The sequence below is a fragment of the Biomphalaria glabrata genome, chromosome 1 (genome assembly GCF_947242115.1).
Source record: "Biomphalaria glabrata chromosome 1, xgBioGlab47.1, whole genome shotgun sequence".
NCBI classification, from domain to species: Eukaryota; Metazoa; Mollusca; class Gastropoda; family Planorbidae; genus Biomphalaria; species Biomphalaria glabrata.
Genome location: NC_074711.1, coordinates 39,740,444 through 39,763,692, shown reverse-complemented (window position 1 = coordinate 39,763,692; position 23,249 = coordinate 39,740,444). Strand labels below are relative to the sequence as shown.

Sequence of the window (23,249 nt, the reverse complement as noted above, 5' to 3'; positions counted from 1 at the left end):
AACTGAGCTCTTCTTCCATTTGAAGGGCAGTTTGTGTTATGACCGGTATTGTTGAGATAAAAACAAAATGACCAAGAATCTGATTCCTCAAGATTTTTTAAAGAATGTTCTTCAAAATGGTGTCGGTCGTTACGTATGCCAACTACAGAGAATCACATTCAGGTTTTGCAAATCTCATGGTGCCAGCAGACATATGAGGTTTGATTCAAGAATTTTTATTTTTAATTTTTTTTTTTTTACTTTAGACTTTAGATTTAGAATTACTATGAGAATTTCAAGAAATCAAATCTTTTTTTTCTCTTTTAAATAGATCTAGATCTAGTTAATTCTAGTTTAGATAGAGTCTAGAGTAACTTACGTTTATCGAACAAGCTAAGCTCAGTCGCCAACATTTTTTATGTTTGAATTTGTGTATCTCCTAAAAAAAAATTAGGGTACTAATTCTGCAGGTGTTCAAGGGGCAGCCATCTTTGTACTATTTTGTTATTGCTTATGTTCCAAAGAAATCCCAAGATAGTGTTTTAAAAAAAACTAAGAATTAACATTACTTCTGTGTTTTCAAAGCAATGCTATTTTTTCTTTTAATTTTGACTTGGTGTCATCAATACAATACGTTTCTTGTGGTTCTGTCTTCTTTTTAATTGTTAAAATCTAAATATTGTCTATATCAGTGGTCTTCAACGGAGACGATATCCCCCCCTAGGGGGCGTTTTCGAGATTTTGGGGGGCGCTGAGAGCCAAAGGAGCGGTAGGGGGGCGCTGGGCACAAAATAGGGCGGTAAGGGGGCGCTGGGCATAAAGGCGGAAAGAAGAAACTAAAGGTGCTCTGAAACAAAACAAATTTTAAAATTCTTCAACATTAAACTAAATATAGACAAATTATAGTTAACTTGCTTCTAATTTAAGAATAGGAACAGCGTTAGAAATTGAGTTTGGGAATCCCATAAAAATTTTCTATTTTTAAAATTCTTACTGTTTTGCTATGATTGGAGAGTATTTATTGTCCATGGATCTCGCGCATATAAACGTTTAAGATTTGATAAACAAACTAGGCCTTTTAGATTATAGTTTATTTTATCTACATATGTTAATATATTAATATGTAAATGTTAATTGCAAAAAACATTACAGGTAACATTTAATAGAATAATTGAACTTTTTAAAAACAAAAAACATTGATAAAATTTTACGAAAACTCATTGGTAATTCATGTAATATTTCCTTGAGATTTAGGTAATTGCCACTAGAAAAATAGTAAGTTCTACTTTGATGGCATTTTCAGATGAGGTTATGAAACCAAGTCGGCTTCACGAACATATAGTGATATCCAAAAATAATTTAAGAATATTCATATTCAATTATAAAAATCTACAATTAAAACAATATTAAAAACAAAAAACAGCAAAGCAGGATATGTTTTAGTGGCTTCTTAGAAAAATGCATAGCTTTTTAAAAATTTGTATGATATTGTTGAAAAATTGATTAAAACTAAATTTATTTTAAAACATTGTAACACAAAAAGACTTTTTTTCTGTTAGAGATGAAATATTATTTCAAAATTGTCTTGTTATGTAGCTTATGGGGACATATAGGAAACCATCAGTGGTTGGACGCTACAATGATTTCATAGGTAATATAGAATAAAGAACAAATCTATTCACATTGTGAGTTATGATACACAAGAAAAGTTTAGCCCGCAATTTCATTTCTATTTGAATCTAATTATAAAACTGTAAATAAAATACAAACCCATGCCGAAAATAAGCGCGTCTTTCAACAGTTTTGATGAAAAAGGTGTTAGACTCTTGTTGTAAACTGAAGTTCGCTGGATTTCGAAAGGGGTTTGTTAATGGTTATGGCTCGTTTTTTAAGCTCTTTAATAATAATTTTTTTTTTTTTTGAGAAACTGGAAGATTCAACGATTGGCGATGACTTAAAGCAGGCTAAAAAAAATTGTTCTACATGGTAGGCATCTAACACAAATGAATGAAACCAACCTCCGACTGCTAGGAAAGAGATTGACTTTTATGGATAATATCATTTTCTCTTTTATCGAGATATTAAATTTATTTTAAAGAGTTTTACAATCTAACATAACTTGTTTGTTGACAAATGAATTACTGCCCTAGGACACCGATATCTATGCAATTCACATAACAATGCTCTAAGAAGAAATTAAGATTCGCTTCTAAAATTAAAAAAAAAATATATAAATGACAATTATTAAACATCTGTTACTGACGTTCAAATTGAGTTGCATGAAAAAATAAATTTACAAAATCACGTCTTCAGTAAAAAAGAATGTAAACATAGGAGGCACACAGTGGCGTAGCTAGGGTGGGGGAGGGGGGAAATTTGAAAATCCCCCGGGCCCCCATTTAAAGGGGGGGGGGGGCAAATTATTGCTTTTTTAATTAATTAAATTAAATATTATGCAAAATGCATCAGCCTCCAAAGATGTCAAGCCCCCTGGCCCCCAAACGATGGAAGTTCCTAGCTATGCCCCTATAGGCACAACAGAGATGTGGCTGCATTTAAATGTTTCAGTAAAATTCCAAACTTTGGTCGAAAATGGAATTATGTTTTAGCTATTCCATCAGCATACATGGTTAACCTAGATTTAGTGCGTAACAAAGTTAATGAATAAGCAAAGAAATAGACTGGATGTAGCAAAGAGAGGAGACCTTCGCCTTGCCTTGGCTAATTTAAAGCTTGAAATTTCGAATATTGTCAGACTACAGGAGGCACAAGGTTACCATTAGCTTAATTTCATTTTGTAGTGAATTCAGCAATAATAATATTTATATTAAAAATTAAAACTAAATTTACAATTAAACCTAAAAACAGTAGGCCCTAATATTCAAAACTTCAAACGGAGACTATTCTTAGGATTTGAAAGATAGTCTTTACAATTAATTTTTGTGTGTAATCACTGCAAATTATTTGGCATAATTTTTGCATAATGATAATATTGGCTGTTTTTTGCCTTTAATTCTGAAGATTTCGTCTGAGCCCAGTGTTTCACATAACTACGCAAACCCAACTGCGACCTACATATTTTCCCGAATTTTATGCAGACAAATCCGCTGTATGCTGGCTTTTCTTTGAGTATCAAATGTTTGTCCCGCAGTTTTTGTAAGAACTCTCGAACTGTTTCTCTCAGAATGCTGCCAGGTACTTTCCTCTATGCCAGTGAGAGCGAAATGGCGCCTGAATAAATCTTTATAGCGCTCACGGGGGAGAGGGGCACTTCAAAGCTCGTCAGTCATAGGCCAAGGAGTTCACAACAATCGCCTTTGGCATGCAGTCGTCTCTCAAGCGGGATAAGTGTTATTGACAGCATAAAAATTAATAGATAGATGATATTTTGTTCAAATTTGCCTTCTCACGATTCTTTATAACTGTTTTTCTTTGAGGGGGGCACTGGCGGATTTTTTTAAAGAAAAAATTCGAAAAGGGGGCGGCAGGCCAAAAAAGGTTGAAGACCACTGGTCTATATCTATTTTGAATTATTCTGATATAGAGAATCTAAATTTAACTAGGGCTTACTAGGCCTACAATAAATATCAGCACAGTTAATTACCAAAGATTAATTGACCTTTATTGCCTTTAAGAACCTTGTCATATTAATATAGTAATTAGTCTAGTTCTAGCAGTTAGATTGTGAGTCTAATTAATAGACTTATTAGGACTAGATAATAATAATAATAATAATAATCTTTATTATCCGTAAGGAAATTTGTCTTACAATTTGTGCATTACACCAAACAAAAAACATTATAACTATAAGAAACCAAAGTGTACATTCACACCAGACTCACTCATAATTTACATGTGACAAAGTTTATACCAGATTGTTCTTATTTAATGATTTGATTGCCAGGGGAACAAAAGAGTGTTTGTGTCTGTTTGTCTTTGCTATCGGTGTCTTGTATCTCTTTTGTGATGGTAAAATCACAAAATCCTGACACAAAGGGTGATTCTTTATTTCGAGGATCTTGTTAGCTTTTTTATAGATGTTTGTCTCAAACAACTGCCCAAATGGGGTTTGTTTTTTGCCAATGATTTTGCCAGCAGCATTGAGGATTCTATTAAGTTTATTCCTATTTTTAATGCTCAGATTCCATACCAGGCAGTGATATTGAAACTGAAAATATTGCAGATGTGAGCGTGATAAAACATAGCCAAGGCCTTTTCGCTAACATTAAACGAGGACAGTTTTCTTAGTAGTCGTAATCTTTGCTGCCCTTTTTTGCTGATATAATCAGTATTTGCAGTAAAATTTAGTTTATTGTCTAGGATAGTACCAAGGTATTTAAAGGTTTGCACAATTTCAATAGTCTCTCCAGCTACAGAAACAATATCATTTTCCTTCTTGTCCCTGCGAAAATCGATTATCATTTCTTTGTTTTTTTTTACATTTAATAATAAAAAATTATCTTTACAGTATTCCTCAATGTGTTCTAATTCTTTGAAATACTCATTTACGTCTGAGCTCTCTGAGAGCAGGGCAAGAAGAGCCACATCATCAGCGAATTTTGTGAAGGAGCAACAAGAACTATCGAATCGAAAATCATTGGTGTACAAAATGAACCACAATGGCAATGTCACAGCCCCCTGGGGCGCCCCTGTGTTAACTATGCGTTCATTAGATATAACATTGTTTACCCTAACCCTCTGAGCTCTCTGGGTCAAAAATTCATTACCCCCCATAGTATTATGTATGGACTAATTTGCAACGCTTTCATCTTTTCAATGAGTAAATGAAGTTGTATAGTGTTAAAAGCTGATGAGAAATGTTAAAGCTTCCGCGCGGTGTTGATTCTTGGCAATCTGTCTAGTGTAGATCTGACTGGAAGTAACGCTGAACTCAACTACTTCAGTAACACCGGCGAAAGGCCGAAACAATCAAATATGTAGTCGACGCTGATATGTTGTTCTACAAATATGTTTAATACTCAAGAAGGGAATCGTCCGATGTCAGTTATGTCGTACTCAAGTCTACTACTCTACAAGAAGCGTCTTCCTTTTTCGTCACTTAGAGCGTTCTTATTTTTTAAAGATCTGTCATGTCACTTGTCGCTAATTAAAACTTTCCCCTTATTCCCGAAACAAATAACTAATTCCTAATCATGTCATAACAGAAATCAACAAAGAACAATCTTACAAAAGTGTTCGGTAAGTCCAGATGTTTGTAGACACAGTTTAAAATATTTAGGATGGCATCGTCTACACCTTTACCCTTTTGGTAAGCAAATTGTAAAGGGTCTAACTTATTACAAAGATCATTCAGAAGAAACATTTTAACCAATTTTTCTAAACATTTAGACACAATGGAAGTAAGTGAAACAGGTCTATAGTCATTCATTTCCTTCGGTTTGGAAACCTTTGGCACAGGTACAATTATAGATGACTTCCACACAGGTGGTATCTCATGGTTTAGTAATGAAGTAGAAAAAATATCTTGGAAAGGTTCAGCTAGTTGTTCAGCACATTCTTATAAATAAGATTTGCCCTTTTATTCCATCAGGCCCACCAGCTTTCATTGGGTTGACGTTTTTGAAAATGTTACAAACTTGCTCTTTAGTAATCGCTAATTCTAAGCAGTTGTTAACATTGACATCCTCAAGGGCTTTGAGTCTTAGATAATTAAAATCTTTCGTGTCGAAGTGACAATAGAAATCATTTAACTCGTTGGCCAATGTTTTTTCGTCTCTTGTAGCAAGATTATTTTTAATTTTGACTTGTGCTCCTGCCATTTTGTTCATGATGCCCCACGCCTGTCTCATGTCACTTGTATTAAATGAGTCTTCCAGCTTGGTGCGGTAGTTTCTCCTCCCTTCCTCAAGAACGACGTTGAGATTTCGTTGAGCAATTTTCCTTGTCTGCCCATCGCCACTGATAAATGCTCTTTTCTTTTTGATTATTTCCCGTTTTATTTTTGCAGTGACCCATGGTTTATTGTTGGGGTATATCTTGATGCTCTTAGTGTTGACACACATGTTTTCACAGAATTTGATGTAATTTGTCACTGTGTCGACCCATTCTACCAGATTTGAAGTGGTCTCTTTGAACAAATTCCAGTCAGTGCAGTCTAGACATCCCTGTAGTTTGAGAATATTGTCTTGCGTCCATTCTTGTACGTTTTTTTTAATGATTTTTCCTTCTTTAAGTTTTGTACGGTAAGTAGGCAGCAGTTGTATTGTTTTGTGGTCCGATGATCCTAGTGGTGGCTTTTCACGAGATGTGAATGCTCCTTTGATGTTACAATAACATAAGTCCAGAGTTCTGTTTTCTCTTGTCGGACATGAAATGTGTTGATAGAAGGTGGGTAGGTCAACCTTCAAGGTGCATTTATTAAAATCACCCAGTATAACTACTGGTGCGTCCGGTGACCTTGTCTGAAACTCATGCACTACGTCAGCGATGATTGCAGCTGCAACTTCCCTTTTGGCTGTAGGCGGAACATAAACCAGGACTATGTAAATAACACCAAAGTCTCGTGGCAAATAAAAAGGTCTCAATGAGAGCGCCAGTAGTTCTAGATCCGGACAGCACATTCTCTTTTTAATCGTGTAGTTGGTACAGTATTTGAGGTTGATGTACACACAAAGCCCCCCACCTTTCTTCTTCTTAGACTCAGCCGTTCTGTCAGAACTCACGCAAGAGAAACCATCAATAGCAATCAGGTTGTCGTTGTCATCCTCCTCTAACCATGTCTCAGTAAAAGCCAATAGACAACTTTCCCTAAATACGTGGTCGTAGCGTATATGGGCACATATCTCATCCACTTTATTTCTTATTGAGCGGATGTTAGCTAGAATAATGGTAGGAAGTGGTGGGCGAAACCCTCTTCTTCTCAGTCTTTGCCGTAGTCCTCCTTTTTTCCCTCTTTTCCTTGTACTAATAGAGGAAGGGTAGAAACAATTTATATGTGCATAACACGGTGGAAGAGGCTTCCTCTTTGAACGAAATCCGAGGAGTTGATGTTTACTATAATGAATAGATCTAGTACTAGAACGGCCGCCATCTTGGCTCGCCATTTTTCTTCTTTTATTTCTAACCAAATAACCAAAGTTGAACAAGTCTAGATCTAGTAAAATGTTTAATGTAAATACTCATTGTGGAGCCCACCTTGAAAACAGAAGTCTTAATCTGCATAACTGATTACAAAAGAACATTCAATATACATCCAGCAAAGAAATAATAATGAATAATGAAAGCACAAATTGCATGTCGCCACAGTGCAGCGCCATTTTGAAAAAAAAAAAAAAAGATGATACCAGTATAGCTAGATCTAGCATATTATTTAGCTTCAAAAATAAAAACAAACAAAAACCCAAATCGGAGAGAAAACCCAAGATACAAGATTACAGTCTAAACAATAACAAAGATGGCTGCCCCTTGAACTCCTGCAGAATTTTTATGTATCTATGAACTCCCCATCCATTTTACTTAAAAAGTAGACATCTTTTATTTAGGGATGTGAAATAAAAAAATTATCTTGAAAAATCAATTTTTCGTTATCATTAAAATACTTTGAAAGAACTTTCCAATGGTGTATAAATTATGACTTTAACTTGAACAGTTAGAAAGTTATGTTTTTTTTTCTGGCGTTTTGACCTAGCATTGGTTGACATGGAGCATGTAAGATGAGAGCGTCTTGCTCGCTCAGCCAGCGAGACACACACCCCCGCTCAAAAAGTTAAAAAATTGGAATTGAATTTCGTAGAGGATAAATCTTCTTATTAAATAAGAAATTTAATTGTAGACCTAGTATTCGTAGTAAATTTCTAGCTCACAAATGTGATTTCATTTAAAATTATGAACTCCACTTGTTTAGAATGTAAATATTGATGACATAAACAAATTATTGGGTCTAGAGCTACAAGAAATGTCAGAGGGGTGTGGACAAAATGGCAGCTTTGTGATGGCAGAAAATAACAAAATATCTAAAAAGTGGGATCAAATCGTCTGAAACAATTATTTTTCAAATTGGCTTTAAAATTATAAATAAAATAGATTAAACCATTAAAACTCTTTTAAAACTATTTAGACACATGCATAATTATAATATCTACTAGCCTATGCATGATTTTATTCATTGGATAGTTTAGTTTTCAAAATCCCATAGGGAGCAGTGCAAATTTATGTTTCAACATTGTAATCAATCAAAGCAATGTATCGTGATTAAACTTGGCAGAAATCTGGCCAGATATATAATCTATTACAGGGATAAAAATCAACTTCTTGGGACTTACCTGAAATGAGTATCAGTAAAAATAAAAATACATATACCTTCAAGTTAAAAAAAAGTAAGAAAATACAAATATTTTTTAAAGTCCACATGAAAAAGAAATGTTCCTTAATTTATGTGTATCCATATTCACCCATTTTGGCAACGATTCAATGGATTTAAAATCATAATCGATTTCAATCAAGGGCCTATGTACAGAAAGTAAGAAAAATGAATCTCAAGTTTTGACGCCATTTTTACTTCCGGTTTTACGGATTTTCACATATCTATTTTATTTTATTACTACTCATAGTTAAACTTATATTTGATGTTAAAGTGGGTCAGGTTGATGCTTTCAAAAGCTTAAATTATCGAACATCGTTTTACCGTTATCTTATCTTATCGAACATATTAAGAAACTATCGAACATACAAGAAGTATGGTGTTTTAAAAGTGTTATAATCTTAAAATTTTGTGAAAAGTATGGTGTTTCAAAAGTGTTATAATCTATATTTTTTAAATTTATATACTTTTCTTTTTACGCCATGTCAAGACAGACTGATTTTAGTCATTTTCACATGCTCCACATCGAAGGAATCTATCACTGATCAGCTCTGCTTAGAAACTGACAGTGCTAAGCCCAGTAACGCATTACCGACAGCAGTTTACTTGGTTGACCTAAAAACAAAACATACACGGCCCTACGTAACTAGCCGCCGATCTAGCACGCTCAGTGTATGTAACAGCCCAAAAGTCAGTGCTAGATATTTTTCAATTGGGGCGGGGAAAGGGGGGGGGGCTGAAAAGCTATGGTAGCTTGCGAGCTGTGTTACCTATAGATGTAGATAAATCCGCCCTCCCTAAACCACCTGGTTGACCAAAAAACACACTGTATTTTAGAGCACGCTTAGTATTTGTCTTACACACACAAACAAAATATCTATATATCTATCACACCTAGTGTTTGTGACCTAATTAGCGGCTTGACCTTAGGTACTTGACTGATGGCTCCTCCCCCTTTCCCCTCAACATTGTTCTTACTACAACTTGAACCATGTTTTGGGGCTGTGTTGGTGGCCTGGTTTACACCTGTGTGTTGGGCTATCACTGACCATTTTTTGTTGTGTGTTAGTCTGGTGACTGCGTTGTTACTTTGCACTGAAAAAGTGTGAATGTTGGAGAGTGGAATAGCGTAAGAAGAAAGCGCGGGTAAGGGGGTGTAGGCAGAATAAGAGAGTGGTTAAATGTGTTTTTGTTATTATTTTGTGTACTTGTGATGTTTCAAAGAGTGTCTTTGTAGCGCATTATGAGCTTTATCATACTTTATGGCTATATATATATATATCTAAGCCTCTTTAGAAGTCTTCAATTAACTAAATATCCACAAAAACACCAAAGATCTAAAAATAAAAATTGGATTAGAATGCTGTTATGTACTTAAGGTCAGTAGATGAATAGGTTTTAGATAAACTTGATATTTTTAAGACATTAAACAATTTATACTAATTATTCATGCTTTACAAGACAGAATTTTCCAATAATAAATACAATAATAATAATCTTAGAACCTAATTATTACATTATCTTTCAAAAAGTAATTAAAGCTGCATAAACTATTTAAAAAAAAACATTACTATTTTTTTTAAGAAAAAAAAGTTTTGAAACTTTGACATCTAAAAGATTCAAGCTACATAAAAGTCTATAAGGTTGATCATGTGGACTGAAAAAGTGACTAAGCTGGATGTGTTGAAAGTTAAAATCAAAATGAAATCTTAAATTGAGAAGAACATATGAAAAGTAGCTAACTAAAAATGAATCTTTAATTTTTGATCGTCATTGAGATACTTGCTCTGATGCAAGATTATAAATACTAATGTTTCTCTATATCTGTAAGGCAAACTTCTCACATCTTGATGGCTGAGATTGTAATAACAGCACATTAGCATTGGGATGTATTAATATTTTTATATTAAATTTATTTAAATTTTAAATATACTTTGAAGGAGTTTCTTTTGATTAATAATTTATGAATTTTAGAAAAAAAAAGTTCAAGCTTCATGCTATGTTTCTAATTCATGCAACCTTATCAGTGTAAATTTGCTACATAAAGATAATGAAATTGATAATATATGTGAGTGATGTTTCTATGGTATAATTTAGTAGCCTGAGGAATTAAAGTTAATATCCTATATTTGTATGCTGACTTTCTTTCTTTAGACAGTGAAAAATTAAGTGTTTGGAATAGTTGAGCTTTATTTAAAAGAAATCACTGGTGATTCAATTTGCAGATATAAAAAAGCCTTGTTTAAACATTTTTCTGTACACAAAGAGAGTTCTGATTTTCAGTTTATCAAATCAGCTTATAGAGTTTAAAGATTCAATAAGAAATAAAAAAAAAATAGCATTGAGCTGATTGGCTTTGTAGCTCATTATGTCTAAAATCTAAGTAAATCTATGGATTGTATGTCTTTTTATCAATATTATTAGTTTGCAATACACTTACAGAAGTCTCTATAAACAAATATATGTTATTCAATATTATTATGGAAGAGGTGAGAATTATTAGAAATATGGTATAGAATTTGTTTTTATTGTTATACTGATGTCATATTTTAGCTCATTTAAGTTTAACTTATTTTAGAGTTTTATTAAACCATTGCATATTATTTTATATGTACAGCGAAATATTCAAACACAATAATATTTATAGTAATTTATTTTTGTAGATCTGTAAATTCCACGCATTTTGACATATATTACATGCATAGTTTTTTTGTTACGAACTTTTGAAAATGCAAATTTTTTTTGTTTTTTTTACCTCCCTTTTTAAAACATGATAAAATGCAACATTCGGCACAAGTAAATAAATTCAAAACATTTTTTGACAAGTTTGAAAAAATTGAGCACATGATTGTTTTTACAAAGTTTCATTTCTGGGAGTCTTATAGTTTCTTTTTAAATGACCTTCATAAACACAAGAGGCCAAAAAAGAAACTGAAAAAAACGAGTTTTTAAAAATGTGTAACTTTCTTAATATTACAGCTATTTTCATAAATTTGGTATCCTCGGTCTTTGAATCGCAAGTTGTATCCAAATAAATAAAAAAATAATCTGCATGACCATTTTGAAAAATCGGTTTTGGGTCCCTAGTATGATCATAAGTTTTCAAATCATTCTCATCTCTAAAATGATTTCCACTACTTCCACCACACCTTGGCCTTTGATGATAAGTTATCAGTGGCATGGTCATAATTATTCTAATCGTTCTCATCTCTCAAAAGATTTCCACTACTTCCATCACAACTTGGCCTTTGATGATAAGTTATCAGCGGCATGGTCATAATTATTCTAATCGTTCTCATCTCTCAAAAGATTTCCACTACTTTCACCACACCTTGACTTTTGATCATTACATCATGCGTAGGATAATATTATAATATTACACCCTCCACATTCAATAAAAGCGCTATAGCTAAGTACACACCCAGATTTACAATATATTATTAGATTTGTCTTCAAGAATGTAAAGTGGAAGGGGAAGTGGAAGTGTTTCGTTTTTATGCCGTGTGACCTAAAGAGGATTCATGAACCAATATGAGTTCACATTACCTAGTAGCGGGTATAGCTAAAAATATTCAATTAGAATTATAGCTAGACTTAGGTACTTTAGATCAACAGATCAGTGTTAAAAGTGTGCTGGCACGTTCGTCCAGAGGTGTGCTGGTCCCTTCTTGTACTGCCTAGGTTATTAGGTATAACCTCCAGGTATACAATTCAACTAATGTATGCAACAAAAGATTTTACAAAGTCGCAGGTAAACATATTTACAAAGTTTATTTACATGAGAAAAATAAATGGCCATCAACTCACAGGCCGACACAACAAAAAGTAAACAAAAGATACTCAAAAATAATATGGCACACAGCCCTAGTCATATGTTACATTATCGTCACATTCTGGTTATCAAAAATAAAGATCACAGGCCTCAGGTCAACACATGACCACTTTTGACCATTGGGTTACAAACTTCCGGCTTACACAGCCAACTGAAGGTCACAGGCCTCAGGTCGAAACACGACCACTTTTGGCTACACTATGGTTACAGGCTTCAGGCTTACACTAGCCACTTTTAGCCAAAAAACAAAAACAAAATGGTCATGATGAACTATAGGCTTCAGGGAAACCTATGAGCCTACAAGCTTCATAGAATCCCACCTATAGCCATCCGTTTGGTAAAGCCCATCTGATGATTCAATACAGGTTGAATCCCTCAGAGACAAGGCGATAAAAATATATGTAAAGTCCATCTGATGATTCAATACAGGTTGAATCCCTCAGAAAGGTTACAAAAATATGTCACGTTTGGGAGTACCCCAGGATGCAGAACATCAGGGTAAAGAAAATATACTGCCTGGAAATCATTTGGGGCTATATCTATTAATAAATACATTATATAAAATACAATAATACTAAAGACATACTTAGCCCAAAGATCTCCAGAGCAGGGCACACTTCTCCGAGTACCCCATGACACACGACCAGTAACAGAAAAAATACTATACACAACACAGGTCAAGTGGTCAAGCTGGTAACTCAGGAGCAAGTGGCAACTAAACACAGTTTGCAAGGCCTTTTATAAACTACATAAGGGGAATCACTCCTAACTATACAAGTAATCAAAAATAGTTATTTCCCCATTATGTCACACCCCCCACCTTAAAAATGTCCTTGTGAGGAAAACATGACGCACAAGGCATTAAACTTAAACCAATGGGGAAAATGACAGTATCAAACAAATAATTACAAGTTAACATCTCTACTTAGTTAACATTTCAACATTTCCACATTAAATCCTGTTTACAAAATCATCAAAATTCTGTACAACATTAGTCCACTATTATAGGTGAAAAAAATCGCTAAATTTACATCATCAGCTTAAACTAATCAAAATCTGGTCAAGTTTTCATGTACAATACAAATATGAGGAGACTTGCTTTACTACATTGTGAATTTATACAAAAAGAAAATACAATTTCAACTCTAAATACACTTAATATCCTAAACTTCATCAGAAGTCAACAAGCTTGTCAACAGGACTGGTGACTGGTTAGTTCAGTGCTCTTTGTGGTCATCTGGTAGTCTCTTGACATCACAGCCTGACACGGTCAACACAATTCTGCTATGTACTGTCATTCAGAATAATACGAAAGGTACGAGCAAACGAGCCAGATGTAGGAACTTCTGGTAGTCTCTCACGGCCTCTGGTAGTCTCTTGCGGCCTGGGATAGTCTCTTGCGGCTCAGGTAGTCTCTAGTACCTTCTGGTTACCTGAAAAGTTTAGTTGTCTACTACAAAGCTAACAAAATGTAGACACAACTATATATTACATCTTAAATATAAATCTCGTCACAACTGGCAAAACTTGAAAACTTACAGTAAATAAGCAATATCAATAGTACAATTATGTTTACAGCAATACACAACATCAGTAGGGTTCTAGGGTTTAACACTGATAAAATTCTTTTTACGAGCCCCCATGTGACCTAAAGAAGAGTCATGTTGAAAAGTGACGAGCCCCCATGTGACCTAAAGAGGATTCATGAACCAATATGAGTTCACATTACCTAGTAGCGGGTATAGCTAAAAATATTCAATTAGAATTATAGCTAGACTTAGGTACTTTAGATCAACAGATCAGTGTTAAAAGTGTGCTGGCACGTTCGTCCAGAGGTGTGCTGGTCCCTTCTTGTACTGCCTAGGTTATTAGGTATAACCTCCAGGTATACAATTCAACTAATGTATGCAACAAAAGATTTTACAAAGTCGCAGGTAAACATATTTACAAAGTTTATTTACATGAGAAAAATAAATGGCCATCAACTCACAGGCCGACACAACAAAAAGTAAACAAAAGATACTCAAAAATAATATGGCACACAGCCCTAGTCATATGTTACATTATCGTCACATTCTGGTTATCAAAAATAAAGATCACAGGCCTCAGGTCAACACATGACCACTTTTGACCATTGGGTTACAAACTTCCGGCTTACACAGCCAACTGAAGGTCACAGGCCTCAGGTCGAAACACGACCACTTTTGGCTACACTATGGTTACAGGCTTCAGGCTTACACTAGCCACTTTTAGCCAAAAAACAAAAACAAAATGGTCATGATGAACTATAGGCTTCAGGGAAACCTATGAGCCTACAAGCTTCATAGAATCCCACCTATAGCCATCCGTTTGGTAAAGCCCATCTGATGATTCAATACAGGTTGAATCCCTCAGAGACAAGGCGATAAAAATATATGTAAAGTCCATCTGATGATTCAATACAGGTTGAATCCCTCAGAAAGGTTACAAAAATATGTCACGTTTGGGAGTACCCCAGGATGCAGAACATCAGGGTAAAGAAAATATACTGCCTGGAAATCATTTGGGGCTATATCTATTAATAAATACATTATATAAAATACAATAATACTAAAGACATACTTAGCCCAAAGATCTCCAGAGCAGGGCACACTTCTCCGAGTACCCCATGACACACGACCAGTAACAGAAAAAATACTATACACAACACAGGTCAAGTGGTCAAGCTGGTAACTCAGGAGCAAGTGGCAACTAAACACAGTTTGCAAGGCCTTTTATAAACTACATAAGGGGAATCACTCCTAACTATACAAGTAATCAAAAATAGTTATTTCCCCATTATGTCACATGCCGCTAGTTAGAAAAAATTTTAAAAGGTGATTTTTAAATTTTTAATGCATACTTAAAGTATGCAGGGTAGGGTCTGTATCATCAACGGTGACTTAAACTGTGACCATCATACAGCATAGCCTGTAACACTAACCAGACATATAAAAAAAAATCATATTTTAAAGTGTTTTTTTTTTAATTCCTGCCATTATCTGTTAAACCTTGATAAAAACTCTAATTGGGACCAGGACAGGGACTACTTCCCCTGCTATTAAGAGAAGTCCTTGATTTGTTATTAGTATGCCCTATAGGCATGTCACGTTATTGATGGTCATATGATCAATATAAATATTAGTTTACCATTCTTGTCATTGGTTCAAAAAAGACAAATAGTAAGAGAAATAATCACATAACATCACACCCCAGCTCCTTGCATGTTATAGACTACTAGCAGTTATTGATTGATGATGTCAGTTGCATGGGCATGAGTGCAGGCGAGATGTAAAAAAATAAAGTTCCCCTTTCAGACCTTGTTGTCTATATTGCAGATGATGTATAGGTCATCTGTTTCTGTGGCCTATGGTTATGAGGATGTCAAGTGGCCAGCACGACCAACCGCCTTTACCTTTCCCCTACTAATGTCAGATACCCATTAGAGCTTGATGGACACAGAGGCGCTCAAAGATCCCAAAATTAAAAATCCCACTCTTCACCAGGATTCAAACCTGGGACCTTTACTGCTCAGCCACTGCCTGAGAGATGAGATGGCTAATAATTATTGATCGACAAGGTACCGAAGAAAAAAAAAAAGCCAAAGCATGATATGATGGGGCTATGTCTCTCTCATCTGTCCCTTGACTTTTGTCTTAGGGGTGCTGTGACAGTTCACGTAACCAAATTCCTCCACTTTTTCCGGTCAGCATCTGTTCTTAGCAGGATATCAAGAGAGAGGCCAGTCCATTCTTTTATACTATTCAGCCAGCTTTTCTTTGGATGACCCTTTCTTCCTTTCTCCCTCCACTGTACCTTGAAGAATGACTTTTGATAGTGAATCATGTCTTACAGTATGACCAAATCAGATAAGTTTTTGTCTCTTCACAGTATTGAGGAGTTCTTCCTTTTTGTCAGCCAGAGTATTGACTTTTAAAAGTACAAACTCAGTCTTTTTTTCCTGGTATCTGATACTCAGCATATTTCTGTAGCGTTTATTCTCAAAAGCTTAGATTTTTCTTTCAGCCTAAGCTTTCATTGTCCAACTTTCACAACCATATAGGAGTACAGAGACCATTAGTGAAGAATAGAGTTTTAATTTTACTGGGAAGCTGGTGTTACTCTTCCAGATTTTCCACAGTATTTATTTTGTATCCTCCATCTCTTTATATATTTGACCCTAAGTATTTAAATGTGGCCTTTGTAGCACAAGCTAAAAATGCTACTGGTAAAAAAGAAGGCAGATCAATTAGAACTGATCCATTCTAACCTGATTTGATTAGATCCACTTTATCCTTACATATGCAAATCACACACATCCATCCATTCAGGTCACAATGTCTTTCAATAGTCTAGTCTAGATAAGGCTAACTTAGCCTGGTAGCCTAATCTGTTCTAGCCAAACATAGCCTTATATAGTCCAGCCCAGTCTAGCTAATCTAATCTAGCCTATCTATCATATTATTTATGCAAAATAAAGAGCGGCAAATAATTTTAACCTTTTTTTAATAAACTTTCAAAGTTTTTAGAACAAATCAGTAGACTTAGAAATCTTATAAGAAAGATAAAAGCCAAACATAATGGCAGGAACAGAAACTTGGCTACATCCTGAAATTTATAACTCAGAAATTATCAATAGCAATTTTATGAAATTTTTAGAAAAGATAGGACAGATAATCATGGAGGAGTTCTTTTAGCAATAAAAACACACTAATAGCATAAGATAATTACTTTAACAAACTAAAACAATTTAGAAAGAATTAACATTTTCTAAAATTAACACCACCTCACCATTCCTTATAATAGGCAGTATCTACAGACCACCAAATTCTAGTTTAGAGTATATGCAAGAACTGTGCAATCAGTTAACTATACTTAAAGGAAAAAATAAAAATGCAGTTTGTGTGACTTCAAACTGTTCGATATCAATTGGAAAATATTAACCATAGACCAGCACCAAAAATATAACTATAACCCTTACCCTAAATTCCTTAACAAAATGCAACATCAACAAAGAATTCACACCCTAATCCCTAAATTCTTAACAAAGAAAAAGTTGGCAAGTACTAAAAGATACAACAAGTGAGATTATGTAGTGCTGGTTGGTAAGACAAAATATAATGGGAAAAATAGTGGTTAGACAAATTTGAAAACTTTCTCCAGCCACATAATTAAAGAGACAGCAAACATTATTAACTATGAAACTGATGTAAATTCTTATTTATCAATTTGCGGGATTAAAAAAATAAACAAATTTAAACATTTGAATTTTGAATGCTTTAACTTTTGTCTACTAGATTACCAACATTGAACTTGCAAGCTCTTGTGACAATGTGTGCAATTTTTTCAATTATTCAATTCAATTATTCATTATAATGGTTAAATGAAGCTTGAAGTGATGACAGTTATTTGTAGTTATTTGATCTGTTTTCCCTATGAATTTTCTATATTTTGTTTTTTTCTCAGAGATTTTATTGAAAACCATTTGCTTGGTTTTTCTCAAAAAAACCCTGGTGTTGCAGTATATCTACAGCCCAGGCGACACAGAGCACCTTCCATTGTTGCAGAATATTGTAAGTTTATCTTTGGTGACCAAACATTTGAACCAAATGCATTGTTGTTTTTTTAAAGAATATATTCTTTATTTTGATTTTTTGGGGAAAAATAATTAAGTTTACTAATTACATAAATTTTGTTATTTAAATTGTGTACATGTTTCTAATATATGAGTGTATGTGTAAACTAATTTGTACAAGATATAAAAAGTATAAATATTAATAGATATTTTAGGTCCAAAAATTTTTTTTTGTTTGCATTGAGTTATATTGAAAAGTATTTGAGGTCATTATAAATAATTTTGAGACATTTAATTAATTTAAAGCAATTAAAATATCTCTGAAGATAATTATGAATAATTACCAACAAGCACTAGTTATCAGTGAAATGTTATGATCTATTTAACACTTACAAGTCTTAGCTGTTTGTAAATTTTGAAGTTCACATCGTTCTGTGGTCAACAGCTAATGTTATAAGGAATACTGTTGACCTGATGCTTTCCTTGCTCTCACCAACAAATGTCAGGTGTCTCTAAGATCTGATTAAATTGAGCTTGAGATCATCCTTTTGGCAGCCACCAAACTCATGAAAAAGAAAAAGGATTTTTTTTCTTTACAAGAAAAATAAATAATTATTCTTTGAGTGTGTTCTTTAGAACTTTATTTAAAAAAATGGACATACTGGTATCAAATTTGTTAAACAGAAAAATCAATCACTCTTAACATTGATCTGTTTTGTTTCCAAATAGTGAATGGCTACAGAGAAGTTCTTTTCCTGTCTGATAAACAACCAAGTGAAATTTGTAAGTGGACAGAACATTTGAGGACACGATCGGGGGTACAGATAGTCAAGATGATTAACAACATTCATACAGAGACACCAAGCACTCAGGGCATTTGGCATCCATTTATGTTCACAGACACTGAGTGGGCGGTAACCAAATTTCCCAACAAAAAATTATCCAGTGTTCTTAAGACTGGTAAAACTGCTACAGACATTATTCTTGATGAACAAACTGAAGCTTTGACTGAGGGAGTCAAACATTGTCAAATTAATAACAAATAAATAGTCTATACATTTTGAGACAATGCTTGAATGTTTGTTCTTTATATTGATATATTGTTTTTTTTTTTGTTGTTGTGCAATTTACTCATCACAGGTTATTTGTACAATCATTATTCACCACTTTTTGTTAGAAAAAAACTAAAGGATCATCACTAAAAGAAATCTGGTAGGTGATATCTTGAAAAAAAATTACTCTCGTTCACAAAATTATTACAATTTGCCTGTGTAGTGTCCTGTTATACACTACTGCTAGGTACGAAAATTGAAAAATAAGTAATAATTAATTAATAATTAAGTCAACAATTATGACATAATAAACCTAGGTGTTTGCTACTGAACTGTACCGGGTTAGCTCTTTTGTAGTCTGCACCAAAGAAAATTAACTTAGTATTTTTCTCAACTGTTCTACATCGTCAAACATAAGATGGTTTGTTGTGATAATAGGTTGTCTGAAGGGAATTAAAGTGGGCCTATCAAGAAGAGTTTAAAGTGGGGTGAGTGTGTGTGAGGCTTTTTCTGTTAAGTTGAACATTGAAAGAATGCTTTTTTATTGTACGGTAGTTTGGTGTGGTCATTTCTCTGTAAATAGGTTGGACCATGCTTCCTTATACCCTTTGGTTGAGCCATTCTTCTTTATGATTGCTGGCTAACATTGACTAGACATTTTATCTCTCAAATAGAATCATTTGTATTTAATCTTCAATATTAAAAACAAATTGTGTAAAGTTGACATTGTATTTATGAAATTAGCTTGGGTTTTGATCGAATTATTAGAATTTTTATAACTTCATATGATTTTTGCTACTAGAAAAATTTCCCATAAAAAAAAATGAAATTTGCACTGAAACAAAATTGACTGATCAAAATAGAAATTAACAATAATTATTGTAATACTAGTGCCAACAGTTTTCTAAATTTTAATCTACTGTCAATCGGACTTCTTATAGACATTTGTTTCAAATAAAGTTTAGTAAATAATTACAAACACTAAAATTATTTATTGTCTAACAATTTTATTCCTTCTCAAACAATTACATGAGACAAACATTTCAACAGTAATAGTTGTACATAAATAGCTGTATTTTGGCGAAGAGTCACATTCATTATTATTCTAACATTGTACTTTATTTATCTATATTACATATTAAAAAACACAACACTTATAATGTTTATTTAAAGCTATCATTAAAAAAAAAATAATATAAGTAGATAAATGACCATTATATAAACATTCTATTTTTATTTAAATGTATGTAACAATCTCTCAGACTTAAAACAAATATTTATGTTATGCATCTCAATGTCATCCAAGAAGGAAATAAAACATCAGAAATATTAACAACAAAGCAATTTATATTTGAGATACAAACAAAATCATGACAACAAAATTATCTACAGTGAAAGTCCAGGTATGATCCTTGTGGGTCACATTACGTGTTCTTTACACCTTTCAAAGATGTTTTGACTTGAAGATGATTCACTGGAAAGAAAAAAAAAGATTATTTAAGTAATTTGACAATATATCTGTGAATTCAAATAAAACATGCTAAGGCTGAAACATCTATTTACCACACGTGTCTTCATCATCAACACAATCAATGATGCCATCACACTTTCTGTTGGCTTGAATACATAAGCCTGTGCCACATTGGTGTTCATCAGGACTACAAGTCTCACACTGGCAGTTGCAAGTTTTCTTGTCCACATAAGATGCTCCCTGAGAACATTGACATAGTGCATTACAAAACTATTCCATAATTATTATTAGGATTATATAGACATACTATTTTTAGTTAGAAAATCATTTTAAATAGCCTTACAATATGACATGCTGGACAGAACTTTGGCACACAGACAGTTTCTCCTCCAATGCACTGACATGTGTCACATTGTGAATTTCGAATGACAGAACCAGACTAAAAAGAAAGGTGAAAAAGAAAAACAAATTTAAAAAAAAGTCATTTCCTAATTAAGAAAAGAAGTAAAAACAGAAGAGTAACATTAAATGATATTGAACATAAAGTTTGTATTCACTGAACTAACTACATACATATACATTCAATATACAATGCAAAAGTTTTTTTGTCTGTATAACCCAACAGTTGTTTTTTTTTTACTTATTCAGATAAGCTCTTTGGCTGACCAGTGCTTTGTTAGTGCACTAAAAAGAAATTTAAGTAATGGTTTTGTCTAACCTTGACTATTTGTCCATCAATCACACAAGGGCAGTCTTTCTTGAGTACACAGGCAACACCATTGCAATAGTAGCCACTTGGACACAACTTCGGACACTGTTTAGAATACATTCCTGCATAGCACATCAATGGGGGTTGACCTTTACTCTTTGAGTATCTTGGTATTACAGCCAATTTGGAAGCTGTTTTTTCAAGAGACAGTGTATGTTTTAAGTTTATTTTAGTTGATTAAGGTGTGCATGAAAAGTAGGTCTACTTTGACTAAATGACTATTCTTTTTTTTTTAAATAAATTGAACAATTTAACAACTTAGTGCATTTAGGAAATTGAAAAATAAATAATGAATAATTAAGTCAACAAACAAGTCCCAATACAATACCCACAAATAAAACTCATTCTGTCAGTTGAGGTCTTTCAAACCAACTTACCACATTCAGCTTTATTTTTTAAGCAGCCAAGACGAGACTCATAGTTAAAGCACAATCGGTCATTTATTGCTGTAGCATTACAACTTAAACCATCCCATAAGTTGCAGTCCACATTTTGACCTGTTTCTTTAGATGACAAGTGATCTGGAGTAGCGGTGCGGCACTCAATGACAATGGGATCCTTACAATGAGGAGAGGCTTCAATGATGTCATCCAGGGACTCAATGTCGTTCACGTCTCTGATGGTAGGCTGATGGAGGTCGATCCATGAATCCCATTCAATGCAATCATCTATTGACATTAAACATTTTGTTAAAGTGAAAAAGTTTAATTTTTTTTTTCCTTAACAGTTGGATCAACCATTACTTTTTTTTTTTACACTAAAAATAACAAAATAAAATTGGGCTTACAGTTAACATCCAATGACACTGGAGGAAGTTTGACTGAGGTGACAGAGGTTTTGTGAACTGGAGTTGTGACTGAAAACAATTGAGAAACAAACATTTTTAACACCTTGATTAAAGAATATTATTTCATTAGTAATTAAAATACAATTAATGGTGTTTTTTTTAATATTTAAAAAATTCATGGTGAATCTACAAGGTATCACAATTTGAATATGAAAGTAATTTTATTTCAAATGTTTCCTAATTACTTGGATACTTCTGTGGACAGCCATGAACTTCTAGCCTCAGTGCTATTTTGCCTTGCCAGGACTGTGGGATGAGACGAAGGAATCGAGCTCTGACTGGCAGACGGAACATGTGTGTGGCAGGTGTAACAGAATCTCTATTAGCTGAGAAGATCTGAGCAAAGAAGTGAATAAGTCAGTAAACAAAAAATACAAAAAAAAAGTATTTTAAAATATAAATCTAAAAAGAATAAAATGAACCATCTCAAAGCTAATCATTTAAGTAAAGTATTCATGAGATATTTTTTTGCTTTAACAGTGCTTAAACGTAAACAACCTTAAAAAAAAAAAAAGTTAAATTGCAGGTGTAGTAATGATTTCTCTAATTACCTTGTCTACACCAGTTGTTTCTCTGTAAGGGCTCCAGTTGACTCCATCATTACTAAATACAATCTTGTACGATGTCACATACAATGGGGCATAGGGATGACCTTGAGTGGTGACCCCAGTTAGGTAAGCAGCAGTTACAAAATCAATCTGTTAAAATACACAAAAAGTATGCGAGTAAAAAATAGGTATACATTTTTTCAATATGAATTACCTTAACTATACATTTCAAATCAATTTGAAGAAGAAATATATAATAGAACAAACCTGGATGTATTGACGTCTGTCATTTCTAGCTGCAATCCAGCTTCCATAGGAACCAAGACGTGCACTCTGTGGTGAATGTCTTATGTGGAGGTAAGATGAAGCTGATATCATGTCCCCTCGAACTCTTCCACTCATAATGCCCATGTCTTGTCTACATTGAGCTGCAGAACACAAAATAAACTGTTAGAAACATTTCCTAGAGAGTACAAAACTCTGAATAACAAAACTCACTCCTCTACCCATAAATTCAGCTTGCTTTACTCAAATTGTTTGAAAGTGACAATCACCTGGTAACTTTGGAACTGCTCTCGGAGCCAATGTTGGATCTGGCAATGGGGCATCTCGTCGTTTTCTTCCCACAACACCTGTTATAGATTGAAGTCAGGCATAACTACAAATATTGTTAGCAGTGCACTTAGCCTAAGTTTTAAATAAATCTGGAGTTAGCCTAGCCTAAACCCAGAGCTCATTTACATAAACATTCTGTCAATTATTCTAGTATTTACAGCAAATTACACATTTAGAAAGAAGATATATCATATAATTGAAATAATCTATAATTTATCTTAGT

General features: G+C 33.6%; 2 protein-coding genes and 1 long non-coding RNA gene across 6 annotated transcripts in view; 1 reads left to right on the top strand and 2 right to left on the bottom strand.

Moving 5' to 3' along the window:
- The first annotated feature begins 64 nt into the window (after nucleotides 1-64).
- LOC106058945 (39S ribosomal protein L43, mitochondrial-like) lies at nucleotides 65-18,801 on the top strand. Its single transcript, XM_056036243.1, has 3 exons — nucleotides 65-198; nucleotides 17,616-17,722; nucleotides 18,454-18,801. The coding sequence occupies exons 1-3, from the start codon at nucleotides 68-70 to the stop codon at nucleotides 18,768-18,770; spliced, it is 555 nt and encodes a 184-aa protein (XP_055892218.1). The 5' UTR covers nucleotides 65-67; the 3' UTR covers nucleotides 18,771-18,801.
- On the bottom strand, nucleotides 12,052-14,955 carry LOC129927392 (uncharacterized). Its single transcript, XR_008779008.1, has 2 exons — nucleotides 13,823-14,955; nucleotides 12,052-13,779 (listed from the first exon to the last, which is right to left on the bottom strand). It is a non-coding gene; the product is annotated as an uncharacterized LOC129927392 (long non-coding RNA).
- Nucleotides 18,802-19,763: 962 nt separating the features above from the next.
- Nucleotides 19,764-23,249, bottom strand: part of LOC106070028 (uncharacterized) — a 146,280-nt gene continuing 142,794 nt past the window's right edge. For all 4 annotated transcript variants that reach the window (XM_056036181.1, XM_056036194.1, XM_056036186.1 and 1 more), the window contains 10 exons: nucleotides 22,966-23,043; nucleotides 22,679-22,839; nucleotides 22,415-22,561; nucleotides 22,049-22,199; nucleotides 21,804-21,872; nucleotides 21,394-21,684; nucleotides 20,966-21,147; nucleotides 20,591-20,686; nucleotides 20,340-20,487; nucleotides 19,764-20,250 (listed from right to left, as the gene is read on the bottom strand). In XM_056036181.1, the coding sequence (XP_055892156.1) occupies nucleotides 20,201-20,250; nucleotides 20,340-20,487; nucleotides 20,591-20,686; nucleotides 20,966-21,147; nucleotides 21,394-21,684; nucleotides 21,804-21,872; nucleotides 22,049-22,199; nucleotides 22,415-22,561; nucleotides 22,679-22,839; nucleotides 22,966-23,043 (1,373 nt within the window). In that variant the 3' untranslated portion in view covers nucleotides 19,764-20,200. The remainder of the gene's footprint in view (nucleotides 20,251-20,339; nucleotides 20,488-20,590; nucleotides 20,687-20,965; nucleotides 21,148-21,393; nucleotides 21,685-21,803; nucleotides 21,873-22,048; nucleotides 22,200-22,414; nucleotides 22,562-22,678; nucleotides 22,840-22,965; nucleotides 23,044-23,249) is intronic.